At 50.1% G+C, this 20,118-nt stretch overlaps 1 protein-coding gene across 5 annotated transcripts; it reads right to left on the bottom strand.

Annotated features, from left to right (window-relative positions):
• Nucleotides 1–209: 209 nt before the first annotated feature.
• DNPEP (aspartyl aminopeptidase) lies at nt 210–19,815 on the bottom strand. 5 transcript variants are annotated; one of them, XM_058703991.1, is made up of 16 exons: nt 19,683–19,815; nt 11,257–11,304; nt 10,256–10,349; nt 10,081–10,169; nt 9,843–9,956; nt 9,491–9,616; nt 9,156–9,286; nt 8,819–8,894; nt 8,604–8,711; nt 7,791–7,868; nt 6,492–6,575; nt 5,314–5,474; nt 4,896–4,935; nt 4,690–4,791; nt 649–816; nt 210–342 (listed from the first exon to the last, which is right to left on the bottom strand). In XM_058703991.1, exons 1-16 carry the CDS (start codon nt 19,740–19,742, stop codon nt 292–294), a joined length of 1,530 nt encoding a protein of 509 aa, XP_058559974.1. In that variant the 5' UTR covers nt 19,743–19,815; the 3' UTR covers nt 210–291. The 5 variants fall into 5 exon arrangements, with proteins under 5 accessions (XP_058559974.1, XP_058560013.1, XP_058559982.1 ...); XM_058704030.1 differs by having other exon boundaries at nt 19,757–19,772; XM_058703999.1 differs by lacking the exons at nt 11,257–11,304; nt 19,683–19,815 and adding an exon at nt 10,967–11,087.
• Between the last annotated feature and the right edge of the window lie 303 nt (nt 19,816–20,118).

Here is a 20,118-nt window from a genome sequence, read left to right as displayed (position 1 = left end):
AGAACCTTCCAATTGTGGACCCACCTACCTGTCACCCACTTCAGGCACGGGCTTAAGGAAAAGAGATTCGAGATCAGGCCTCCAGCTCCCAGGAGCTGCGCCCCCACCCCAACCTGCCCCCTACCTCCCCCTCTGTTCTGGTTCTAGTGGTTCAAGCCAGTTTCAACTCCCACCCCTCCAACCTTCAAATGAGCACAACAGAATGCATCTGAGTGAAAAATCCACTTTAATAATCCAGCTTCAGCTCAGCTGACAACTTCTCAAGTGCAAGAGAAGTCTTTCCAAGAGGCCTCAATCCACTAAGAGGTTACGGCTCAGAGAAGGGAACAGCTCAAAGAAGCCCTAAAATGGAGAGCAACAAGGGATTTGGAATCAGTGCAGACCAGATGGGGGGGCCCTGCTCCCGCCAACACAGGCCCAGCCAGAGAGACACAGGTCCTTGACCCACACATGACAACTGCCCCCGTCTTCCCATCTCTCGTCCCCACTCTAGCCTCTCATTATCCTCTGGGGGCTGATCGGGGCCCCTGTGTCTCAAGAAGAATGGGCACCCTTCCTTTCCTACAGGGTAGCATGGAGCCCCAGCAACCAATCCAGGCACCAGAGGAGGAGCCCAGCCACCATGATGATGGATGAGGTGGGAGTCACCTTGAAGAGGGTGAGGGTCTGGAGCACTCCTGAGGTGCAGGCGGTCTCCCGGATGGAGTGCATGGCCAGCTGGGGGCTGCCTAAATCCAGTACTCGCAGCCCCAGCCGAGAAGCCAAGATAGGTCCAATGGTGGTTCCACAGGGAGAGTCATTCCGCACCATGAGATCCTACGGAGAGGAGGACAGGTTCAGGAACAACAGGTAGTGTCTGCTCATTAAGCCCAAACAGGAAGTCATCTTAGAACTGCAGGACTGAAAGGGGCCCTGGCAGAGGGCCCACTTCTGCCCCCTCAGAGAGCAGATGTGACCAGAATAAAGATAGCCTACATTAAATGGCAAGCCCAAAGGACAGTATATTCTGAATTGGTCCTACTCTCTCCATCTGAACTACTGCCGCCCTAATTCCAGCCACCTTCCCTTCCATTACGATTCCTTCCTCCACATAGCAGGCAGGGGAATTAAAAAAACAAAATGTACCCTTTATATCAACCTCTTGCTTAGCACACACTCACTTCCTGTACCCATACACACACAAAGAACAATCACTCTGTAGTTTTAGTGTTTTTAGAAATATTGCTATTGGCATTCTGAATTTCTTTACATTCTGATAAAATTAAATTAAATAAGAAGGGGCACGTGGTCGGTTCAGTCGGTTAAACATCCGACTTTGGCTCAGGTCATGCATGATCTCATGGTTTGTGAGTTCGAGCCCCGCATCGGGCTGTCTGCTGGGAGCAGAGCCTGTTTCTGATCCTCTGTTCCCCCCTCTTCTCTCTGCCCCTTCCCTGCTCACACTCTCTCAAAAATAAACAAACATTTAAAAAAATAAATAAGAAAATCATAATATGTTCAAAATTAAGATTTTTAGTATAAGGGAAAACAGGATTATAAAATCAGATAAATTAAGCAGTAACTATTACTTCTTACACAAGTATAGTATTAATTCATGGTTTGCAAAAAATATGTATATCTTTCTAACTATGTCTACAGAAATGACCCCAAAGCACCCCCCCCGCCCCACTCCTCAAGAACAATGGACACTCATGGTGCCAGACAATGGTCTCTAAAACCATCATCCATGTCTGGGGAGAGAAATGAACACGATGAGCTTGCAATTTCTTGTTATGCAAAAAGCAAGACAACTTTCGAGAGTCCTGTCAAAGGACACATGTCAACAGGGTTCCCACTGGTCAAAGTTATGATGATCCGAGGGTGAAAGTAAATGGCTACAGGGGCGCCTGGGTGGCTCGGTCGGTTAAGCGTCTGACTTCGGCTCAGGTCATGATCTCACGGTCCGTGAGTTCGAGCCCCGCGTCGGGCTCTGTGCTGACGGCTCAGAGCCTGGAGCCTGTTTCAGATTCTGTGTCTCCCTCTCTCTCTGCTCCTCCCCTGTTCACGCTCTGTCTCTCTCTGTCTCAAAAATAAACGTTAAAAAATTTTTGAAAAAAAAAAAAAAGAAAGTAAATGGCTACAGTGCTTTGGGTCACAACGAACCAATGAAACCCTTGATTTAATGACACAAACGGAAAAGGAAAAAAGCCCCTTATCTGTCACCATGTAAGGTGGCTATTAACACAGCTCACCTTGAAAACTGATTAGTAAAGGGAAAGAATTAGCATTTATCCCATCTTTCCACCAGAAACCCTACTGCATGATAACCAAATAGCTCTGGCTGACGGGGAGAAAAGTTCTGCTTCCCAGAACAGCAGCTAATCTATGCAGAAGAGATTATGCATAGAAAAGGGATGAATTGGGGGAATGAATTTAGTGATTTCAGCAAGGATTATTGACTGGTGTCAAAACCATCATGTGTCTGGTTGTCAGGGATCTCATCACTTGCATAGGGTACTGTCCAGCCAAAGGAGGAAAACCCCATATGACAGAGGGGAAGGAGGGCACCCCAACGCATTGCATCACTAAGGGGGGGACGCCCAGATAACACAAGTATGATGCAACATGAGGGACCCACCAGTCATGACTTCTGGCTAAAAATGTTTCATCTGCTAAGCCTTTAGGTATGAATTCCAATCGACAGGAAATGCAGGACCTACAGGCACCAGCTAAACACCACCAAGAGGAAGCAATCAGACAAATTCAGCAAGTGGGAAATCCTGTGGGATGATGACCCTTGTTTCTTCAACAAGTCAATATTTTATTTTTTTAAATCAATGTTATTTTAAAAGGGGGGTGGTGAGGGCTGCACTACGTTATGAGACATTTAAGCAACCTATCAACCGGACATAATGCGGTCCTGAACTGGATACTAAGGTGGGACAAATGTCTATAAAGAATATTTGGGGGAAAGGTGCCAGGGTGGCTCAATTGGTTAAGTCTCCGACTTCAGCTCAGGTCATGATCTCATGAGTTTGTGAGTCTGAGCCCTACATTGGGCTCTGCACTGACAGTGTGGAGCCTGCTTGGGATTCTCTCTGCCCCTCCCTCACTTGAGCTCCCTCTCCCTCTCTCAAAACAAAGAATATTTTGGGGATAACTAGGGAAAACTGAAAATGATCTGGAGGTGACTGGCTGGTTCAGTTGGTAGAGCATGTGACTCTTTATCTTGGGGTCGTGAATTTATTATTTTTTTAATTAAAAATTTTTTAGTGTTTTTTTATTTATTTTTGAGAGACAGAACACGAGCAGGGGAGGGGCAGAGAGAGAGGAAGACACAGAATCTGAAGCAGGCTCCAGGCTCTGAACTGTTAGCACAGATCTTGAAGTGGGGCTCAAACCCACGAACCGTGAGATCATGACCTGAGCTGAGGTCAGACGTTTAACCGATTGAGCCAACCAGGGGCCCCTCGGGGTCATGAATTTAAGCACACTGGGTGTAAGGCTTACTTTTAAAAAAATGATCTGTGCGTTAGATACAAATTTATTGAAACAAAAATTTACTGAAATGAAAAGGTAAAGAATACGGAGTGAAGAGAAAACAAGAAATATATCCAATACGATTCCATTTTGTAAAAAAAAAATGTTTTAAGTATATGCATAGAAAAAAATCTGGAAGAATATACACAAATGTCTGTGGATTAACATTTTGTTTCTTTTTGTATTTCCTAATTTTCTGAAGGACACATGTCCTGCTTCTGCCGTAAGTTATTAAAGAAAATTCCTCCAATGTCGTCTCACTGCCTTAGAAGAAAATGCAAACCCCCTTCCATGGCCTAGAAGGCCCTATAAAGCTGGCCTGGGCAGGCCTCTCTCCCTGCAACTCTGGCTCTCACCCCAGCTCTATCACTGGCGCTCTGTCTCTTCCTGACAGACCAAGCTCGCTCCTGTCCCCGCCTCCCCCCAGGGCCTTTGCACTCATTCCCTTTGGCTGGGATGCTCTTCCTGCAGACTCACCCACGCCTCTTTCTGGTAGTTAAGTCCCAGCTCAAAGTGTCACCTCCTCAAAGAGGCTTCCCTAAGAGTGGAACTACTCAGGTCTACAGGGGACAGGGTGGGGCTGTGCGGCAGAGAGAGCCCTGAGCCGGGAGACAGGATGCCAGGGTCCTGAGTCACCAGGACCTGCTCGCTGCTTGTCACTGGATCACCTGGGCCCCAGGCCCTTAAATCTCTGCCTCTACCTATTTCTGTCGAGATGGGCCACTGCTGAGGCAAGAATGCCGAGGCCGTTAGAGTTCCAGTCTCCCCAGCCCTGAACTTGCCTTATGGAAGCCCCCAGGGTATGTCAGAGAGACACTGGGGGCTGGATGGGAAAAAGGCAGGACTGCCCCACCATGTGCCTCGAGCACTCTGTACCTTCAGTTCTGACAGAAATCCAGGAGAGGCATCCTTATCAGCCCCATTTTACAGGTGTGGAAACTGAGGCTCAGAGAAATGAGGAGACTGGCGCTCAGCGGCAGGACCAGCCCCACAGCAGAGCCAGCACTCATCCCAGCTCCACCTACATCCAAAACCCACTCTTCTCACTCGACTGGAAGCCCATCCACTACAGGTTGGCTACCAGGCCCCCCTCCACTGGGGGGCCCATCTGCTTATGTCCCCCAACCCCACTCCCTCCATCACATCTTCCCAGGCAGGGCCCGGCCTCACCTGCAGGGGCACCCCAACATTACTGGCCACCTCTCGGATCAGGGCCTCTGAAACCGCATTCGAGGCGTAACGCTGCTTGCTGTTGACCTTGATCACCGGGCCCTGGAGAGAGGGACACCAGGAAATGAGGGCAAGCCACACATGAGTGATGGGCCCAGAACCAGCCAGGCCTCCCAAGTCCCTAAGGAGAAACAGGACTACCTCACCTTGTGGAATAAGGGCCGGTGGTTCTCCTCATGCTTGTCCCTGCAAGAGGCGGATTAAGGGCCAGGGATGGCAAACAGGAAGTGGGCCTGGCATCACCACCACCTACCCCGTGGAAACATCACTAATGCATCCCAGCATTCTTCCCCACCCAGCCCGGCAGGACCTAGGAGGCATGTCAGTGTTCCAGGCGGCCTCTAGCAACAGAGGGAAAGAAGTTCACAGAGTCTCTTCAACGTACCTGGGAGGGGCATCACATGACTTTGGCCAATTTGGGCCTTGGAGCAGTCAAGAGGAAGCCGTCACTGACCTTTCCCCCAGAAGGAGGAAGGAGGGGAAGGGGGAGGGGCTGGGGCCCAGCGTTAGGTTACCCGCGGGCCGCCAGCTGTGAGGACTACGAGCCTGGCCCGGCGGACTCACAGGTAGTTGGGGTGCACGGCGTGGGCCATGTCTGCGCTGATCATGTAGGACTTGGGGATGGCTTCCTCGAAGGCCGTCAGGTGCTGGGATGAGGCCGAGATCCGGCGCAGCACCAGCTCTGTCAGCAGCGACTGTGCCCCCTGGGCGCTCTCGGACCCCACCTGGTGAGAGCAGAGACTGGCTTTGGGATCAGGGGCCTGAGGCAGAGGCCAAGGAGAGAGGCCCAACACCCAGACCGGCCCGGGACCCAACTGATTCAGTGGCTGAGGACTGTGGGATGTTGTCAGCAACGTCCCCAACACCGTGCCACCGAAAACCTGATGGTGGGCTGGGGCCAAACTAACCCTGAGTCGTCTCTGGGGCAGCAACAGCACTTTCTGCGGGCTTCCTACATTGCCTCCCCCCCCTTCTTCCTTCCCCTGACTCTCATGTCAGGGCCTCCTCGCAGATGCCCTCTCACACTGGCCAATCTTCTTTTATGCATGTGACAGAGGCGGCTAACTACCCGTGCTAGCTTGTACAACAGAACACCCAAACTGCAGCTAAGCATACAACTACTCAGGTAGAGAGGACATTCCCAGCTTCCCCTGCAGCTAAACGTGGCCATGCCAAGTCCCATGAACACAGACAGTGAGGAACAGCACCTTTGGGTGGTGCCTTAAATGAGCGCACACTCTCCCCGTGCCCTTTCCTCTCCTCCTAACTCAGTACAGACACGATGGCAGGAGCTAGGACAGCCACCCTGGATCCTGAGATGGAAGCCGAGTGCTCAGGATGGCAGAGACCTGTCCTGAACTGCTCACTCTGACCCGTGCAATTATGTGCGAGAGAACAACCCATCTGTTCAGGCTCTGTTGCGTTGTCTAAGACTTCACCTGACACAGGCACGCAGAGTAAAGGACCCGCCATGTGCTGAGCCCTGGGACTAACAGATGAAAGGGCAGGGTCCCTGTCCTCGAGACGCTCACCATGTGGCACACACAGAGACAGAGGAGGTATGGTCTCACTACTGAAAGCAGATATATGCTGAGCCAGGGGGACCAGGCACTAAGAGAGCACAGGCAGTATCTTCCTACCTTTGTGGCTTCCGGAATAGCCCTGGCTTACGGTGGGTACCTGACACGAGCTGGCTGCAGAAAGCTTCACAGAGGGGACCCTCCACAGAACCCTCTATGTACCTCTTCGTTGTCGTAGAGAGCAATCATGCGCACGTGGGGCTCCGCGGCCAGTGAGGCAGGAGATGCACAGGAGTCGATCAAAGCCTGTTTGGGGGGCGGGGGGCGGGTATCAAGAGCATCCTCCTCATCCCCCCTTCTTCCATAACCCTCCCCACCAACACCTCGGAGGTTCACACTCCCCGCCTGCCTTCTGTCATCACGGCCGGAGGAAAGTGGGCTGGGGCTTTCACAGGCTTTCATCTCTTGGGGCGCTGCCCAGCATGCGGGAGACCTTTTCAACTGGGCTGGGAGAACCACCCTTTGGGTGTTCTCCTCCCCTACCTTCCTATGCAAAAGGCAGGAGGATGAATAAGCTGGAGGGGAAGAGCTGAGAATCCTGGAAAGTCAAAAGAACCACACAGAGCGTGTAAACTAATTGGCCTCAGTGAAAAGATCAAGGTCCAAAGAGGTGACCAGGTGACCCGGACTCCATCGAGGTGATGCAGCTGGCTGGCTGCAGAAGCTAATACAGGTCCCAGGTCTGGCTCTGGTCTCTAGTTACAGCCCAAAGCCTGTCTCCAAGAACAGGATGGGGAGGGAGGGAGAGGTATGACAAGGGACAGGGCAAGAGGAAAGAAAGAAATAGAACTGACAGGCACCTGAGTGGCTCAGTCGTTAACCATCTGACTTTGGCTCAGGTCGTGATCTCACAGTTTGTGAGTTTGAGTCCCACATCGGGTGAGCACAAGTCCTGCTTTGGGTGAGCCCTGCTTCTCTCTCTCTCCCCCTGTCTCTCTCTGCCCCTCGTGGGATTCTCTTTCTCTCTCTCTGCCCCTTGCTCACTTGTGCCCTCTTTCCCTCTCTCTCTCTCTCTCAAAAAAAAAAAAAAAAAAAAAAAAGGAAATAGAACTAACTAGGGTAGAAAGGTGGGGACATCAAGGTGACTGGGAGGAAGACAGACTGCCCCACTGAGACCCCAAGGCACAGACAGAAGGCTGGGTGGGCCTGAGCCTGGAGGGCAGGGGGAGCAGAGGGAGGCGGAGGACATTGCCTTATGAGATGCTAAGGCCTCTCCCTTGGAGCAGAGGCTAACACAGGGGAGAAGCAGACGGAGCAGGGCGAGGAGGAGACACCATGGTGCCCTGGCCGGCCTCTCAGCCTTCCCCCACCTTAGCCCCTGCCCATGGCCCAGCCAGCACCAGCAGACCGGGGAGGTGGCCAGCGGCCCTCTTCTGACCTGCTAGGACCTGAGGCAGTCCTCCCCACCCCCACCGCTGCTCCTCCTGGTGATGTGCTGCCTGGGGTGCCGCCGCCACTCACCTGCAGGGCACAGAAGCAGCTGTGCAGGTTGTCCAGCCGAGGGGCAAAGATGAACTCCTCGTAGGCACCGCCCAGGACCTAGAAATACAGGACAGTCAGCCTGCCCTTCGACCCCTCACCCCAACTCACCTGCTTCTCCCTGCTCCCCAACGCCTGAGTGTGAGCGAGCCTCCCTGGCTCTGTGCGCGGCCCCTCCCTGCCCCCTGGCTTAGGGCACTGTGATCCTGCTGAGTGGACGATGAGGAACAGGGTCGGGCAGGAGCTGAGGGATGGGAGGGGTGATGTCTATAGTTCCTACCAGTTCCTGTGAGACTAGAAAAGGGAGACGCTGAATGGTCACAAGACAAGCTAAGGAAATAAACAAGAGACCAGCCCGGAAACAGTGCACATTCAAACAGGCCCAAACATCCAAAGACTTCACAGTCTCCTACTGTGGGTAACTCAGAGGGGCACGAGGGCAGGCTCCAGAGAAAGGGGTCGGGGGGCACAGCCAGGCCTTCTGCCCTCAGAGGTGTAGGGCCCGTATGGGTCAAAGTACAAGTGACCACCTGCAGCAGAAACCCTAAGGAGTGTGTGGAAGGAATGATTTCCAGGCCCCATCGCAGATGTCCAGGTAGGCAGTTCTGGAGCAGGAAAGTGCCCTTTTGAGAACCACTGGGCTGGAGGCAGAGGGACATGATGACTACTGGAAAGAACAGGGATGAGATGGGAGTAACTGGGGGACCGGCCGACACGGTGAGTGCTTCAGGGCGCACAGAGGCAGGCTAGGATCCCGGCGATCCCCACCCATGAGTTCCGGCAACCATTCCTCACCGCAGGCTGGGTGTCAGCAAGGCAGAGCTCCATCTCCAAGATATCCTCAGGGCTCAGTCCCAGATGGGCACAGAGAAGGGACATGAGGACCGAGTGGTGCCGGTCATCCTGCAGGGCAAAAGGATGTTAGGAGAAGGTCTGCTCTTCCCCTCCTCCCCCTTCTCAGAGAATCAGTCCCTGCCCCACTCCTCCCCATGAGCAGGGGACTCTTTTACCGCAGCACTGAGAGGTCCAGGCTCAGGAGTCCCCTTCTCCAGCTCCTCCTGAACGGCTGTGGCAAGAATGGGGACTCTGTGTGGAGTCACAAGAGGGAAGTGTGGGGAGGGCTGGAAGCATGGCATCCCTGAGCTCCAGCATCTCCCAGTGGGAACTGCCCTTGCCCTGATTCTCAGCTTGCTTTCCAAGTGGCAGAGCAATGAGGGACCTCGGATAGCATCAGCTGGGTCCCAACAGTAGAACCTGGCTGTGGCCACCATTAGGTAGGTAGTGGTGTCCTAGATCCCACCGGGCCCCTTCCCTCACCTGGTGCCACAGCCCTCGCACCAGACTCACAAGTGCATCTCCATGTTGGGCCCGAAGTTCTCGTTGACATTTCGCTGCAGATGGATGGCCAGGTGTGGGATGCGGAGAATGGGCCGGTCCACGTGCACCAGGCGCTGCTCCAGGCGGCCTGAGGCAGGGCACTGTGGCCCACCAGGCCAGGTCAGCCCAGGGCACCTCCCAATCACCGTTGGTTAAAACCCCAGACTGACCAACATGGTCCTCAGACCAGACTGCCCCGCCACCCCTTCCCTGGGGGGCTCTCCACAGGTACCCTAAGGGAAGGTCACAGTCAATCTTCAGGCAGCTGAAGGTGAGAACCTCCAAGGTCCCACCCCAGTTCCCACCTTGACAATGACTCGTCCGGCCAAGGTCAGGTCCCGGTCAAACCAGGTGCTCCAGATCCCACCACCATAGGTCTCCACACCAACCTGCTGGAATCCCACCTGGCTGCGGCGGGACCGCCGTTTCACCTGCGTGTGAAGGTGGGGAAGTGAGAGAAGGCTGAACGACATGATGTGGAGAGGAGACAGACTGATCGAGAGCTAGTTAACACAGAGCGAATACTGCTGCAGAGAAGGGCCCAAAGTGTGGAGGAAGGGGGCGACAAGTTTCAGGAATAGACTCCCCAACCTGTACCTCTCCACTTCCTTTTGACCTGTCCCCCCCACCCCCGCCCCCGCAGCCCCAGTTCCTCACCCGCAGGCAGGGGCTGTCCGTGTGGGCCCCAATGAGGCTGAAACCGTTGCCAGGAACATACTGGCCTCCCACAGCAAAAGCGATGATGGTGGAGGAGTTCCTGGTCAAGAAGTACTGGGGGGGGGGGGGGGGGTGAAGGGGTGCGGAGATTGAGTTGGATTAGCTAGCCAGCTGGCACAAAGGACTTTGAGCCCCAGCCTAGGAACATGCTTCTCTGCCCCCACCCCACCCCAAGTACCTTGCTCTCTGGCTTGATATCCCAGCTCTCCGTCTCTTTGAGTTCATGGAAGCCAGCCTGGAGGAGGCGGCTGCGGCACTCAGCCACAGCTATAGCGAAAGAAGGCTTTCAGAGCGATGGAAGCGGGTAAGGGGGCACACCGGCCCCACCCTCCTCCCCTGTCCTGGTCACTTACCGTGGAAAGGAGAAGGGCTCCGGTTCACGAACTTGAGGAGTTCCCGGGCCGCGGCCTGCACCGCCTCTTTGCGGGCTCTGCCGGTCATGACCACCTAGGGGAGGGGAGGTGCTCAGACTCCTAGAGGTTTGGGACCCTAGAGTTATATCATCCAGGCCCCGGGAACCACCTCCTTCCCCAGCCCCATTCTCCCTAAGTGACCGCTGCGAGGTTCAGACCTCTGCTTCCGCCCCTTTCGCTACGGACAGACGCAGATGCCGGGCCAAACCTGTCTCAGCAGAAAGCTCCAGCCCTCCAGCCAAAGTATCACAACCCCAAGGGTGCTCCCCGCCCAGCTCCTCCCAGACGGCCCGCCCCCAATACGAGCTTTAGCCCGGCCCCCTAAATCCTACCCCCACGTGCCCGCCCACCGGGGAAATCCCGGTCGGTTCCAAGCTCTCAGCTCCCAAACGGGCCCCTAAACTCCGGGCGGGCCTGCACCAAGGAGCCAAAGCCCTATTCTCTGGGGAATACCACCCTCCCTTCCCCTCCACCCCCACAGTCTATAGCAGGCCACCCTTTTCCAACCCCAGGAAGACCAGGTCACGGAGGCCGGGCTTTCGGTTTCGCTTTGGGTCTGGCACGGCCCTCACCTCAGAGCCCTGCTGACCTCAGTCCCGAACGGGATCGGAGGGGATCTGAGCTGCAGCTGGGCGGGCCGGAGACACCTACCTGCATAACCCGACGCGTGGGCCGGTGTCCGCTAGCCTGGCTCCGGCTCTCTGCCCGCCCCGCCCCTCGCTAGCCCCCGCCTCCGGGCCCGCCCCTGCCGCGCCGTTTGCTCTGCCGCGCCGTTTGCTCCGCCCCGAGATAGGCCGCGCCGCCAGCCCCGCCCCGCCGTCCGCGGTGGGGGCGGGGGCCCTCTGCTGCCCGGGAGGTGCTAGAGCAGCCTCCGAGTAACGCGCCTCGTCGCCTGTCCCAGGTCAGAGAATCTGAGAAAAAACTCGCCCCTGCCGGCTTACCTGGTCCGACGAGTACGGTACAAAGTGCTCTCTCTCACCGCAGGCACCCTTGTGGTAATAAAAGCAACATGGCTAGTGTTCATGGAGCGTTCACGATAAGCTTTAGCTTTCCAGTAAGGCTTAACGTGTTACCTCGTTTAATCTTCACTATTGCTTCGTCAACTTTGTACTTTTACTGTCCCCATTTTACACATGAACGAAACGAAATACGGAGGCAAGTACCCTATCCAGGGCAGTAAATGGCAGAGGTGGGGTTTGAGCCCAATTAATTTGATTCCAGGGGCCTGGAGCAAGCTACTCTCAGATCGTTTCTCGGCCTTTTTCTATGCACCTTGGTGAGTGTAACGTTACACGGCAAGTCCCCGAGGCCCAGGGAAGTTAATGACTTGCCTAAGATCACACAACTGTTTGGATGCATCTGGAATGACTCATACCTGCACTCTTTCCACTTCTTAAGAGGACAAAATAAACTCCACACGTTCTTGGAGGCAATCCCAGTTTTCACATGTCAAGAGTGGTAAGCCACAATTTAAAAAACCAAGGTGCCCACCTAGTCATAGATTCTGATCAGGACTGTTGGTGGCCCCTAGGTACAAAACAGGGCCCAGCACTCAGCGGTGTTAACACACTAGGGATTACAGGTGAGCAAGCTGCCCTTTATATACTGGGGTAGGAATGGGCCAGGGGAGTGGTCAGAAAGGCCCCGCAGCCTTCAATTCACAGAAGTAGGTATTGCGGGGGAGTGTTCCAAGAATATACGGGTGGTGGGGTAAATTCATGGCATTCCCTGTTTATTGAAATGTATAGTTTTTGTGCTGAGAGTGTCATGGAAAGAACATTCTTTTCCTCTGAGAGCCAGAGGCTGGTTAGTGGGGGACACATTCGCGGACAGTGACAAGGACTGAAACGGGTGCAATGTATAAGGGAAGGAGATTTAACAAAAAATTTTTGATGCTCTTCTGAGTACAAAAAAAAAAAAGTACATGCTAATGTGAGAAATTCAAATAACACCAAAATGGGTAACTTAGAAAGTGAAAGTAAACATTTTGATAAATTGAACATCTATTCTCGATAAAAAAAAAAAAAACCTAAATGAAATCCTCTTAAGAAACCAGAAAGAGGGGGGCGCCTGCGGGGCGTTGGGCGTCTGACTTCCCCTCAGGTCATGATCTCGAGGTCCGGTCCGTGGGTTCGAGCCCCGCCTCCGGCTCTAGGCTGACAGCTCAGAGCCTGGAGCCTGGTTTGGATTCTGGTATTCTGTGTCTCCTTCTCTCTCTGCCCCTCCACTGCTTGTGCTCCGTCTCTCTCTCTCAAAAATAAATAAGCTTAAAAAAAAGAAAGAAAGAAACCAGAAAGGAAGGATAAAGACTATCTACCAGAAATCTACAGTAGAAATTAGTGGGGAAATACAGAAGTGCTCCTGTTCAAGTCAGAAGTAAGACACTGGTGAGCTATTACTGCTCGTAGTCAACGTGGATCTGCAGTGAAAGCCAGTGCCACAAAGCAAAATAAACAACTATAAATGTGGAAAAGTAAATTTTCTCGTTATTTATAGATTATTTGATTACCTAGAACCTCCAAGAAAATAAGCTGATAAGCTATTTGAGCGGGTAGCAGGAGTGGCCTGATTTTGAAAATCATCAGCTTTCCTGTGCAATAATGAACTAGAAAATATACTAGTAAAAGGGTCCTATTTACAAGAACAAGAAATACTATTAAATTCCTAAGAATGAGTATGAGATACTCAGTCTCACTGTAATCTGGGAAATGCAAGCTAAAAGTGAGGTGCCATTTTTGATTTGTCATATTAGCAAAAGTGAAAAAAACTGGTAAAGTCAAGTGTTGGAGAAGACTTGGGGTAACGCATGCCTTTATACCCAATTTCTGCGGTGTAAACTCTCCCAGTGACTCGTTCCAAGCTGCCAGCATGAAGTGAATGTGGAGTTGGGAAGAGATGCACGAAAGCAGGGCATTGTATAGATTTGTACCATACAGATATAATGGACATAAATAAACTCAAGAGCAGAGATTGAGGGGGGCCTGGCTGGGTCCGTCAGAGGAGCATGTGACTCTTGATCTTGGGGTCATGAGTTCAAGCCCCATGTTGGGTGTAGAGATTGCTTACATAAATAAATAAATAAACTTTAAAAAAGGAGCATAGATTGATAATAAAATAGCTAAGAAGGTGATGATTTTTGAGTGTTTATTATATGTTTGCAATATAATTTATTAAGAGTGCATAACTGAATTTTTTAATGATTTCTATGTTTAACGGCAGGATCACAAAACTCCTGGACATTTGATAATCATTTCTCATGAGCTGATCCAAGTCAGCTCCAGCACACAACTTCTCTCGGACTCTACGTCTTTGTTCCTCACAGTGTGATTTTTGACCAGCAGCATCTACAATTCTAGGGAACTTTCTAGAAATGCAGAATGACAGGGCTCACCCCAAACCTATCAAATCATAATCTGCATGTTAACAAGATCCCTAGCTAATCTGTATGCGAATTCAAGTTTGAGACACGTTGTTTTAGACCGCTGTGTGGTAGTAAAAAGCAATGAGGTCAGGGGTGCCTGGGTGGCTCAGTCGGTAAGTGCCCGACTTTGGCTCAGGTCATGATCTCACGATTCATGGGGGTCATGATCTCACGATTCATGGGTTCGAGCCCCGCATCGGGCTCTGTGCTGACAGCTTGGAGCCTGGAGCCTGTTTCTGATTCTGTGTCTCCCTCTCTCTCTGCCCCTCCCCGGCTCATGCTGTCTGTCTCTGTCTCTCAAAAATAAATAAATGTAAAAAAATAAAAAATTAAAAAAAGCAATGAGGTCATGCTTTTCATGTATTATCATAGAAAAAAATTCTGAATATACTGAATGGAAAAAAGGCGATTTCCAGAACAACACTTACACGGCAAGAACATTTAGGTAAAATTCACATAATGAGCTAAATGTCTAGATTTTATATGCATATACATGTAAGTGCGTGGAAACAGGTTTGGAGGGAGAATGGAATGGCATTAGTTAGGAAATGGGAGGGTCAAGGGGGGGACCTTAGCGATCCAAAAAAATTTCTGAGAATCGTTCTTGCCCTCAGCCTGCTGAGAAAATCTTCCCGACCAGTCCTTAGCTGATGTTTACAATGCTACCATCATTCATTTCTGTTTGGCTGAACAACTTTTATCTTACTTGATTATTTTTTTAAATGTCTATTTATTTTTGAGAGAGAGAGAGAGAGAGAGAGAGAGAGAGCATGAGCAGGGGAGGAGCAGAGAGAATGGAAGACACAAAATCTGAAGCAGGCTCTGACAGCTGACAGACAGCTGACAGCTCAGAGCCTGACCCGGGGCTTGAACCCACCAATGAAGAGGTCATGACCTGAGTCCCACGAATGAAGAGGTCATGACTTGAGCCCAAGTCAGATGCTTAACCGACTAAGCCACCCAGGTGCCCCATTGGCTGAACAACTTTTAAAGAGCAAATACCTGGAAGTTATCATAGCAATTAGTCACACACACTTCAGCGTGTGTCCATTGGTTATATGTATCCTTTCTGACCCCTCTGTTTGTGAGAGAAGCTTTCTAAGTAGTAATTTGTCACATGATTGTTAAGACTGCTTTGAGATACAGAAGACCAAAGCAATGTAAGGGAGAAAAGGCGTGGGGTGTGTGTGTGTGTGTGTGTGTGTGTGTGTGTGTGTACTGTCCCTGTCTGCTAAAATGATCTTGATTTCCTGATTCTAAGACAGACCTGGGTGTCTCATTGATATCTTGGTTGTTTAAATGTATGAATAATTTGCTTCTGGGCATAATGATAGGAGCATACATAGGACACAGTACAATATGTCCTTTCACAGTGTTGTTGGAAGGACATTTTCGTTTCCAGCACAAGTCTTCTGCTCAAGTTCTGTTTTCCATGCAAGACTCAACGGATTAAGAACTACAAATCCCAGGATGCCTTGAGGTGATCTTCGGTAAGATTGAAATTTTCAACCAATTACGTTCTAGGAGGGAGGCTTTAAAAAGTAGTTTGTATGGTTAAAAAGAATGCAGCACCTCTATAGGTACTGATAGGGAACAATTTCCAAGATATACTAAGGGAAAAAACAAGGTGCAGAATAGCAGTTATGGTATGTTCTATTTGTGTATAAACACACACACATACATACACGCATTCTTATATGTTTAAAAGCAGTCACAAGAAAATAGTGACTCTGGGAAAGAGAAATTTTGGCTAAGGGTCTGTGGTAGGAGGAATGTTTCTTTTTTCTTATAAATCCTTTTGTATGTTTTGAATTTTTTTCTACATACACATATTACCCACTTTTAAAACGAAATAAGTAAATTTAAAAAACAGATGGAAAGATGATCTTTAAGTACTTTTTGTGAACATCTTGTTTTCTTCTGTACCCTGATTGAGTTAGTGAGCAATTTGTTAGTTAACACTTAACCCTAAAATCTTCAGTTTAAAAATGCCCATGTAATCGCCTCTGTGGCTCAGTCGGTTAAGCATCTGACTTCGGCTCAGGTCATGATCTTGCAGTCTGTGAGTTCAAGCCCCGTGTCGGACTCTGTGCTGACAGCTCAGAGCATGGAGCCTGCTTCAGATTCTGTCTCCTTCTCTCTCCTCACCTCTGCCACTCACACTCTGTCTCTCTCTCTCTCTCTCAAAAATAAACATTTAAAAATTTTAAAAAATACCCATGTAGGGGCGCCTGGGTGGCTCAGTCGGTTAAGCGGCTGACTTTGGCTCAGGTCATGATCTCACAGTCTGTGAGTTCGAGCCCCGCATCGGGCTCTGTGCTGATGGCTCAGAGCCTGGAGCCTGCTTCAGATTCTGTGTCTCCCTCTCTCTCTGACCCTCCCCTGTTCATGCTCTCTCTCTGTCTCAAAAATAAATGTTAAAAAAAAAATTAAAAAAAAAACCATGTAAAACTGTATTACTTCTTTTTATTTTTAAAAATTTTTTAATGTTTATTTTTGAGAGAGAGTGAGACAGAGCGTGAATGGGGAAGGGCCAGAGAGAGGGAGACACAGAATCTGAAGCAGGTTCCAGGCTCTGAGGTCAGCACAGAGCCCGACGCAGGGCTGGAACCACGAACCGTGAGAACATGACCTGAGCTGAGGTCGGACACCCAACTGACTGAGCCACCCAGGCGCCCCTGTATTACTTCTGATATAGAAATTGTGTCTACATTTGGAAGGAGGTGTGGATAGAATGTTTCTTTTGATGTTGATGATATTTAAACAAAAAATAGGGGCAACTGGGTGGCTCGGTTGGTTTAAGTGTCCTAAGCATCTGACTCCTGATCTCGGCTCAGGTCATGATCTCACATGTGATCATGTTGAGTTTGAGCCCCACATCGGGTTCCAGCATAATTCACTCAGTTGTCTTTTTTTTTTTTTTAATTTTTTTTTCAACGTTTTTTATTTATTTTTGGGACAGAGAGAGACAGAGCATGAACAGGGGAGGGGCAGAGAGAGAGGGAGACACAGAATCGGAAACAGGCTCCGGGCTCCGAGCCATCAGCCCAGAGCCTGATGCGGGGCTCGAACTCACAGACCGCGAGATCGTGACCTGGCTGAAGTCGGACGCTTAACCGACTGCGCCACCCAGGCGCCCCTCACTCAGTTGTCTTAATCATGCCTGTGCCCTGCCACTGCATTTGCTTACTTGCCTGGCGAACACCCAGCCCTGACTGCACCGAGATCACCTGCTCCATGTCTGCATCTGGCACCTTGTAGAGATACAATAAATACCCAATGAATGAGGTTAAAAAAAAAATTATTCATTAAAATTGGCCCCCAGAGAATACTCCCCAGCATTTAAAAGGAACAAAGTATTGAAAATTGCAACAACTTGATTGGATCTCATGGATGTTATGCTAAGCGGGGCAAAAATGACAAAATTATAGGCATGGAGAGGGAATTAGTGGTTGCTATGGGACAGGCGTGATTCTAAAGGGGTAGCACAAGGAACATCTTTGTGGTGGCAGAATGGTCCTGTATCTTGATTAGGGCAGTGGTTGCATGCCTCTACACATGTGATAAAATGAGGGTTGCCAGCTAACATACAGGACATCCAATTAAATTTGCATTTCAGATAAAGAATAATTTCTTAGTATAAGTATGTCCCAAATGTTGCATGGGATATACTTACACTAAAAAAAAAAAAATAACCGAGTATCCTTTATCTTTATTTGTCAAATCTGGCACTCCTAGGTAATAGGGCATAGAAATATACACACACCTTTTGCCAATGTCACTTGCCTGATTGTGATATTATCCTGTCGTTATGTAAGATGTGACCATTGAGGGAAGTGGGTTAAAGGTACACAAGCCCTCTCTGTACTATTTTAGCAACCTCCTGTGAATGATAATTATTTCAAAATTAAAAAGTTTTTTAAATGGCCCTCGAAAGAAAACCAACGGCTCTTGTGGGTAATAAAAACAGAGCTAGAGGAAGCACAGGCTATTAACCAGCCAAGAAGTTTTATGGAGCATTGTAAAACTGGCACTTCACAAAGGTCTTAAGATGTATCCCCTTTCAAATGTCAATGATCTCATGTAGTTATTGACGGTATAACAAAGTGGTTGTGCACGGGGGCTTGGGATTACACATACCTGGGTTTAAGTTCTGGCCCCTCCATTGATTAGCTGTGAGTCTTGTTTGCCTGCAGTGCTGGAACCAGCTCACACCCCTATGTCTTTCCAACTCCACATTCAGTGACATCGGGCTGGTAGCTTGAAACCAACCCGGGAGTATTTACACTACCGAGATTGACAAACACTATGAATCAGGGCTTTTTTTTTTTTTTTTTTTTAGTTTCAAAGAGCTTATTAACCATTTACCATCATACCATAGACTTTGAGCCTCAGTTTACGCATCTGTAAAATGTGGAAAGACATCCGTAATGACTGCCTGATGTCAGGAAGAGTAAATGAGATCCTTAAATGAGACCCATCATGTTATGAGGGCTAAAGAGTGCCTGTAGGGTGCTTATCATTAAGTGTGTCGAATCGGCAGTGAACACTATATGTTACTATTTGTTCTTGTTTCTTTCATATTAAGCTGTGAGCAACTTGAGGGCACGGTTATGCCTTCCTTATCTTGATATCTTTAGCGACGGGCTCAGGGCCTGAAACACAGCAAGTGCTAAATAAATGTTCGCTAAATTGAGGAGTAAATGGCATATAATAGCGACTCAAGGTTCTATACCTCCAGAAAATGTGCATTTTATCAGAGGCTTTTTGGGGCACACTTCTTGATCTTGAAACATGGAGATGTTCAGGCCCCGCGGCGGGCTTGCAGGGAGGGTTGGGGAGCACCCATACCCCCCAGGATGATGTCTGCTTTTGCAGGCCCGGCTCTGGCCACCAAGGCAGCGATCCTGGCATATACCCCCAGGTGACAGGGACAGGCTCTCACCTCTCCTTCCTCCTGGAGCCAAGATGGGGCATTTCTGGCTCTGAGCCTGTCTGACTAGAGGTCATTTAATCCTCGCTGGATTTGTCCTGTTTATTTTAGTGAACAGGGCTGTTTACTTTCTGTTTGTATTTCTAGGGGTGGCTTGCTCATTTTGCTTCCCTTTTATTTACTTTTTGCAAGCACTTGGGTTTGAGTAAATATGTCTATAAAGTTCCAGGGACTGGGTTATTCTGTGTCTGGTATTTTAATGGCTTTTAAACAGTGTCTGCTCAGGTAAGCATTTTATAGATGGATCGAAAAGATAGAGAATTCTTTTCTCAGTGGCCTCTGATTCCTTCCAAGCTGACAGCCAGCCAGCCACTAGCAGCCTATGAATCATGGCTTTTCATCAGTAATAAAAATATCAAAACCAACACCCATCTTGGACGGAGAAACTGACCCAGGCTGGTCAGCTGGACTGGGGAACTATAGTAGGTATTTAAACACCAGGGCAGTGCTTAGGGTAAAAATTACCTAGGGTGTTTTTGAAAATGCAGATTCATGAGCCCTATACTCGAGAACTCTGCTTTGGAAGGTTTGGGCTGAGGCTCAGGAATGTGTGTTTTTATCTCGTGCTGCAAATTCTATCCTTAGATCACCCTGAGAAACACAGTTCAGATTCTCAAAAATACTGCGGCCGACGGGGGAGCTGCCCTTTAAGCTCAGTGCCTTGTGGGCCCACACAGAGAGAAACTGGGGGACCAGACAGGGATGTTTGTAATGATCCCATCAACAATTAGCACCCTCCGCCTCCCAAGCTAGCCAGGAGAGGACGAGGAGTATTATTCTGATAAGCCTCTTGCTCAAGGTCTAATTTGTCAGCAACTCGAGGGCAGGGGCCATATCTCCCGCATCTTATCACCCCCCACAATGCCTAGGACAATGCTCGGCTTACAGATTGGCGATCTGCTCTGGCTGGGACTCTCCCACCCAAGACAGACCTAGAAGGCAGGCCTGGTTACCTCAGGGTAGCTTGGGAGCCAGTTGTTGGCAATGGACGAGGCAGAGAGGCTGATCGCCATGGTCACCTGCTCACCTCCTCCTGAGCCGGGCCAGGTCTGTCAGAGGCTGGATAGAGACCTGGGGTGGGGGTGGGGGGGGCAGCGGGAGTCCCTACTGCCTCTTCTGCCAACTCCTCCCCTCGCCTCTGCCCCTCTGCAGCAATTCACTGGGTCCTCAGTCCCTGTCCCCATAGGGCCCATTGTGACATCATCAATGCAAGTTGAAACAGTAATGCCCTCACAGCTCCAAGCCTCAGGCTAGCCAAGAGCGCCCGATGTCTAAACAATGACTCCTGACCTGGGCGTGGGAGGGTCCTGCGTCCCAAGAAGCTACAAACAGACTTTCTTCTCTGCTTGAGGGATTCCGCTCTCATTCTCTCTCTGGGCCCCTTTGTTT

The sequence above is a fragment of the Neofelis nebulosa genome, chromosome 2, assembly GCF_028018385.1.
Source record: "Neofelis nebulosa isolate mNeoNeb1 chromosome 2, mNeoNeb1.pri, whole genome shotgun sequence".
In the NCBI taxonomy this organism is placed as follows: Eukaryota; Metazoa; Chordata; class Mammalia; order Carnivora; family Felidae; genus Neofelis; species Neofelis nebulosa.
The sequence above is the reverse complement of the archived record's forward strand: the minus strand, read 5'-3'. Positions and strand labels throughout refer to the sequence as shown.